General features: G+C 32.0%; 1 protein-coding gene across 1 annotated transcript; it reads right to left on the reverse strand.

The window, feature by feature from the left end:
- Positions 1–826: 826 nt before the first annotated feature.
- On the reverse strand, positions 827–6,486 carry LOC127247626 (anthocyanidin 3-O-glucosyltransferase 2-like). Its single transcript, XM_051269563.1, has 2 exons — positions 6,020–6,486; positions 827–2,073 (listed from the first exon to the last, which is right to left on the reverse strand). Exons 1-2 carry the CDS (start codon positions 6,407–6,409, stop codon positions 1,006–1,008), a joined length of 1,458 nt encoding a protein of 485 aa, XP_051125520.1. The 5' UTR covers positions 6,410–6,486; the 3' UTR covers positions 827–1,005.
- Between the last annotated feature and the right edge of the window lie 775 nt (positions 6,487–7,261).

Consider the following 7,261-nt stretch of genomic DNA (forward strand, 5'->3'; position numbering starts at 1 on the left):
TGAGACGGAGGGAGTATATTTTATATTTTGAACACAATTTCGTATATTAAACACAAAAAATAATTTCATCTAAAAACACTACATGAATGGAGTCAACTATATTAAAAAAAAAAAAAACTCAATCTTAAGTTATATAATATTTATTTTTTTATTATTATTATGAATGTCCTCTTTTAAAATTTTCATATTATTCGTTGTCTTCTAAATCTCTACAACTTAGACAAGTCATAAATACGGAGTATTAAGTTAATTAGTGTTTGTGTCCGTACGTCATATGAAATAAGCAATTGATAGTTTAAATAACAGAAAAATTGAAAAGAAAAATTATATTTGGTTACAAAGTTGGAATTGTAATCAAAATTCGATTAATGAGATATTTTTATTTATTTATTTTTTTTTCTAAGTTATAAATAATAGCCCTCTGTCAAATTATCATTTACTCTTTACTATAAACATGAGAATTTAAATAAAATATAATTAATAAATAATTAAAAAATATGGTGATTTATTTTGAATAAAAGAACACATCATAAGGCTTATTCAATATATTTTTGTAAGATAAAATTTAAAATATTTAAAAGACAGTTTATGTAAATACAAAGAACATATTTTAATCTGTATTCAATCAGCAATTTACGTGTATAAATATAGAGTCACGCATTTGTAATATCGAAGAAGCAATTATAAAGAGTAAATATATATATATATATTTATATTTTATTTATTTATTTTTTTTATGACTAACACATTTGTAATATTTTTTTAAATATACATATATATAATTATTAGATTATTTTTATGCAATTAAACTTTTAAATTGGTAACGTAAATAATCAAAAAGTTGATATTAAATCAATATAGTGCAGACAGTGTGAATTCTTCCCACAACCGTTTCAATACCATTTTTTATTTTTTTGGATGACGTGAAAAACTGCAACACTAGTCGAAACTGCGCACTGGATAAACCTCGATGGAATCTAATACTATGAGGCCATCATAAACCTATTATTCCAATCCAACGTTCCTCAACACATCTTGTAGAAACTCCATTTGCGACGCGTACGACGATCCGCCTTCCTTCAAAGCCTCTCGGCTCTTCCTCTGCATCTCCTTCATTTTCTCCCTCACGCCGCTCTCCGCCGCCATCACCCGCCGGATCGCCGCCTCGATCTCCCCCGCCGGAATAACCTCCGCCTTCTTACTCGAATCCGTTTTGTAGTCACTCCTGATCACCTCCGCGATCCCCAACTCCGTCGCCAGCTCGAACGCATTCATATGCTGCTCCGCGTACAGCGGCAGCGCCGCCACCGGAACGCCGTGCCACACGGTCTCCAGCACCGAGTTCCACCCGCAGTGCGACACGAAACCCCCCACCGCCGCGTGCGCCAGCACCGCCACCTGCGGGGCCCACCCGATCACCCGCCCCGCCGCCGCCGTCCGCTCCAGAAAACCCTCCGGCAAAACCTCGTCGAAGCTGCCGTACTCACCGGAAAGCCGAATCGACTTCTCTCCCGACGGCTTCCGCAACGACCACACAAATCTGCTTCCGGAATCTTCCAGAGCCTTGGCGAATTCCCTCACCTGAGCTTCTTCGAATGCCCCCATCGTCCCGAAGCATAAAAACACCACCGAATCCTCCGGCTGATCGTCCAGCCACTTTATTACATCATTTTCCGGCGGATTACCGCCGGAGCCGTCATGATTGTCCTTCAAAATTGGTCCGATCGGGTAAACCTTGGGGTACTTATTGTAATGAGCCGACAAAGAATCAAGTGTGTATTTTTGGAGGTCGTAGAATGTGTTGACGAGAACTCCTTTGGTATCGGTCATTTTCTGGAAGTATCCGAGGAAGAGATCTGCGACGGAGCTGCCCTCGAAAAAGATTGTAGGAAATAATTTGACGGGGATAGGGTGAGAGGCGCAATTCAAGGACAGTTCGACGTGGGAATCCTTGTACTGTGCCAGGTCCTGATTTTGTTCGAATTTGAGTGAAACGAGGTCGTAGAATGTGCCGAGAGTTAATGCTCCTGAAGTGAAGAACACGTAGGATGGAATGCTAAATTCGTTACCCACCTGTGCAACGTAACCAAATAAACAGAAAATTAAATGTCATGAAAACTAAAATAGAATCGAAATAAAATGAGACGAGTTGGGTTGTTTCTTTTTTGTTTACAAGAATTGTTAACAGTTGAAAAGTAATTTCGATATTTCAATTTTATTTATTTATTTTTTTTGTAGGAATTAACGATTAAAGTAATCGTCTACATTTAGGGGCATTTGGTATATATAATGGAATTGCATAGGAAAAAGAATAAAAATTAATTCTATATAAAATAGAGAATTCAATTAAGAAATCAATCAATCTATGATTAATCGGGCAAGAAAAAATTGTTAACTGAGAATTCATAATAATAAAAAAATATTTTTGGTGAATTTTTTTTTTTTTAAAATAATACATTACATATGATATTTTGTAAGATCGAATTTCAGTGTAATTGTTTTTAAAAAACTAGTAAAAAAAATAAATATTTCAATAATAAATTAAATGTGATGCTTTATAAGATTGAAATATATAATTTAAAAATTATAAAAGTAAATAATACAAAAAACTAAAAAATAAAAATGAATATATTGTCATCAATGCATTTTCCTGTATATGACATAAAAATAAAATCAAAGAATGAAAAATAATTTATTTTTTAATTTTTAATTCTCTAACTCAATCAAACTAGAGAAATGATCATTTCTCTGACCTTATTTTCCTATATTAAACACACCTTTAGGTATTCGAAGAATGGGGAGGAATTATTTGGGAAAATGTATATTTTGGGATTGGGGGAAGACCACACCCTTTCTAGCTGCAATCCGCTTTGCATTTTGTTTTATTTTTACTTTTTAAAAAAATGTTAATTCTGATATTGTTGGTATTAAATTTTGTTTGATGTATTGATGGTCTTCGGAATATTCAGACAATTAACTGATGTTTGTGTGACTACTAACTTGTCCACACTAACTACTAATATGGAATATTTTGTCACATATTTTTTGAGCTGAAAAGGTCTTTTGTGTGATAAAAAGATAATTCACTTTCTTCATGTTTAAAAGATAAAAAACACAAGAAAAAAATGTGCTTGTATCGATTCGAAAAGTCAAAAATAAAGGAAGAAGAGGAAAAGAACTCTTAATTCCCTTTCAGATATGTAGAGAATGCACAACCGACTTTCGCATACTTGATTGTTGCATGCATTGTCTATGATACCTGGATCGATGTCTTTTTTTTATTTTATTTTATTTATTTATTTTTTTTATGGACTGAAAGTTGCTCTAGGATAAGACAATTTGAATCAATCAATGCTTGACTGCAAGCAAAGACGAAGAAAGTGTAGAAAATAGCTTGGACACTTATTGCCGAAATGGGTAAGTTTTGTCTCAACCCCTCTCATTGCATTTAATGGATATATGACGTATCAATTATGTTTTCAAATGTATGAAACACTACATAGAGTGTGTCTATTCTTTTTTTTTTAATTTTTTTTATAACATGGGAACCCGTAACCGGTATCCGAAAATGCGCTCTGGATAAACTCTCGGTCGAACGTAATATCTTGCAAACTAGGCTCGACAAGACAAATCATACTAGGCGAACTATGTGTGGCAAGTGGACCTAGAGGCATCAGGGTTTGAACCCATGACCTCACGGTCACAAGTTCACTCCCCACACTACCAGGTCATCCCTTACGGGACTAGAGTGTGTCTATTCTTGATTGGGTGCATGGAGTCTTATGTTGTCGAATTTTGATTGGAAGAAGTGTGTTTTTGTGTGTATATATACATAACCTATGAAATTTTGGTGGCTTTTATAATTTTCTGAGAGAAAAAAACTGATATCTTTCGTATTCTAAGTAGAGAGTGAAAGTTTGAAGAGTTCTACTCATCTTCATACCGAAAGAAAAATCCAAATCTCATGTTGTAATAGATTGAGTCATTCTTCTAGGCGAGGAAATGTGCTATTTTATCTTGAGATATTTTGTTGTGAAGTAGACCATGTATTGAGTGGAAAATTTTAAGAGGATTTTTGTTTGGTACATTGAGTTTGAACTTGGTCAAGCTGATTTGAAGCTGAATTGATATCGAGAATGGATCGCTACAATTTGTTGAGTCGAAAAATTGCTGAAATGTTTGTTTGCACGAAGGGGTTCTAAGAAGAGTTGGAGGAAGAAAAAGATGTCAAGCTATTTGTAGCAACGTCCTCTTTCAAAGCACAACCAATAGAAGTTAGGGCTTTGCATGCTTGTTTTTTAGAAGGAAGATACACTTATATATGGTAGGAAAACCAATACATTTAATTGAATTTGTGGCTATTGTTTTAAAGAGTTTGTATGAAGAGTTTTTGTATCTTGTATCTATCTTACGGATAGTGGAACGTCCTTGGGTTGGTACTCCAGACGTAGGCCGGTTGAGAGCTGAATTGGGTCAACAAACACTAGTATATTGTTTGTTTCGTTTATTTCTGCACAGCCTTTTTTGCGATTTATTAGTTGTTCAAATCTCACGCAAACGACATAATCTGAACACAACAAACTTTAAGAATTTGCATTGATTTTCGTTGCACATATCATTTGTGTTCAGTTTGGGTTTTAAAGGTAGGGAAAGACATCATTGTAGGACCATAAGATGTAATAGGTTTTAACCATATGTTTATAAATGCAACAATATCATTATATGTCATTATGTTATCCCTTACGAAACATAAATTTTGTATTGTTAATATACTTCATATGTTGTCTTTATATATTTTATTTAGTATATCGTTGAATAATGTATTTTATATTTGATATTTTTTTCTTCTTTTTCAGTTATTCAATTTTTTTTTAGATTTGTTACAATAATCTAACTTTTTCATATGCCCAAGTTACATCCTTGCATTAATTTCATCATAAATTTGAAGTTAAAAGTGTTTGGCCAAAAATATTATTAGGATGGATGACTCTTTAGAAAATCTTGGTGTTGAAAAAAATCCAACTCTTTTTTTTTTTTTTTTTTTTTTTTTTGGTGTTGTAACTCATATTCTCTTATCCAATTATTTATTTATTTTATGTGTTTGTTTGTGGGTTTGTATTTTCGAATAGCAAAATATTAATTTTGAATAGTTATTTGATGAGATATAAATAGAAGTTGATTTGATGTTTTGAATGCAAAATAAATTTATAGTATAATATAAAAATAATAATAATTATTTGATTTGATATTTTTGAAAGAAAAAATAAATCAGAATAATAGAAACATCTTGTAAAACCCAAAAAAAACACAATCTTTATTTTTATTTCGAATTTTAGATGTATCTAAGCTTTTGCATTCTTCTAAGTTGGACATAGCTTATCCTTTTAACCCTTCTCAGCCTCAATTGTGAGGTCACTCTAAAAAAAAAAAAGAAAAATAATGATATATATATATATTATATTATATATATGTTAAAATTATGTCATATTAAAAAAAAATCAACTTCATAATGGAAGAAGTATAACAATGAAAAATCATATGACATAATAAATAAATAAATAAATAAATAAAACACATAAAGGAAACACAAAACCAATTGATTCCCCAATTCCTCAGCAGCACAGATAAAAATTACTAACCGCAACAAATTGCAAATAATTCGTGGGTTTGTTTGTTTAGTACTTTTAATTTGACTTTTTTTTTTTTATAATATATAAAGTATGAAAATATTTTTCGATAATATTAAAAATAATATTTTATATTAAATATTAAATTTTGTGAAAAATATAATATATATTAGAAATTCCGTATATCCGAAAAAAAATTTATTGGGCAAACAAACATGTTTTACCCAAAAGTCATGTTGCAAAAATATAAATAGGCATTACATTATTTTATTACACTAAATATTAATAAAATACTAATCTATCTTAATTTGCATACAAAAGTCAAATTAAAAATTTACTACAAAAATTTACTACCGAACAAAGAAAGTATAATTTTATTGAAATGTACTAACCTGAATAAAACTCGTGCAAAACATATCGAGAACAAGGCCGGCTAGTTGGGTGCCGGGGACAAGAGGCTTCTCGATCATCTCCGACAAGAATTGTCGAATCTTATCGGCGTGGTTGTCGATATAGTCAAAGAGAAATGTCGGCGACCCGGGTTGGATGTTATGGTCATCGGGCAATTCAACGAATCGAAGGCGAGGAATAGTTCCTTCCATGATGGAAGAAATCTTTTCTTTTTGATCATCTGCTCCCTTAGGTAACTTGATGATGAGGACAGTGACGGCGAGGCGGTTGCCGCCGCGGACGAGGAGGAGCTTGGCGGCCTCGATGGTGGAGACGAGGTGGCTCAGCCCCGGCGAGGGGATGAACACCAGCTCTACCGGCAGTTGGGACATAGTCTTTATTTCTACTTTTTTTAGTTAGGCCTTAGGTTGTTGTGGACTATGTTGCAAGAATGTAATAAATGATAATAACAATAGTACAACAATAATTTTAAGAAACAAAAAGATAGGATAAGGGAGGAAAATGATTTTTTTTTTCCGTGACTATTCTGTCGGGCCTAGTTTGCAGAGTATTAGGTTCGGCCGAGGGTTTACCCAGTGCGCACTTTCAGATAGCGGCTACGGCTTTCCACGTCATCCAAAATGATAGGATAAGAGAGGAAAATGATTGTTTTATTTTATGGGGCTAGCAAATAGACACCGAGCCATGTCTACAATAATTTGCTATCTTAAAACAAACCATTCCTTCCAATTTCGAAAGGTTCGTTTTTGTAATTTTGTTTATGTATTGTGTTGGGATTGTTTGTGTTTTCTTTTTTTTTTTTTTTTTAAAAAAAAAAAAAAAAACTATTTGTCTTTTTTATTAGTTTTTTAAAATATTATATTTGTATCCATATTTTTATAAATATTACATGGGTGTTTGGGTTGAGTTATAGAGTGTGTTTGGTAAACAATTTTTTCAAGAGTTTTAACTTATTGAAGATTTTTTAGTTATTTGACTAATAAATTAGCTAATTTTAGTGTTTGGTAAATTAGCGTTTTCAATTAGCTTTTTGGGTCCGAAAAACTAATTTTGAAAAAGTTGTATATATCAAATTTTCAAATTAGCTTTTTCATTTTAATGTTTGTTATTCCTTATTTGCCCTTAAAATTAATTAATTCTTTCATATATATATATTCATATATTTTTCTATTACACTATTTATTAATTATTTAAATATATTTTCTTTTATTATTATATTTAGG

This window comes from Andrographis paniculata, unplaced genomic scaffold, assembly GCF_009805555.1.
Source record: "Andrographis paniculata isolate CXL003 unplaced genomic scaffold, ASM980555v1 Contig32END, whole genome shotgun sequence".
NCBI lineage: Eukaryota > Viridiplantae > Streptophyta > Magnoliopsida > Lamiales > Acanthaceae > Andrographis > Andrographis paniculata.

What these genes read in the sequence shown, in the direction of transcription:
- LOC127247626 (XM_051269563.1), bottom strand. Translation starts at nt 6,409, where the DNA reads ATGTCCCAACTGCCGGTAGAGCTGGTGTTCATCCCCTCGCCGGGGCTG. An exon ending in TTTGCACGAGTTTTATTCAG is followed by an intron (nt 2,074 to 6,019) that starts GTTAGTACATTT and finishes TACGTTGCACAG; the next exon opens with GTGGGTAACGAATTTAGCAT.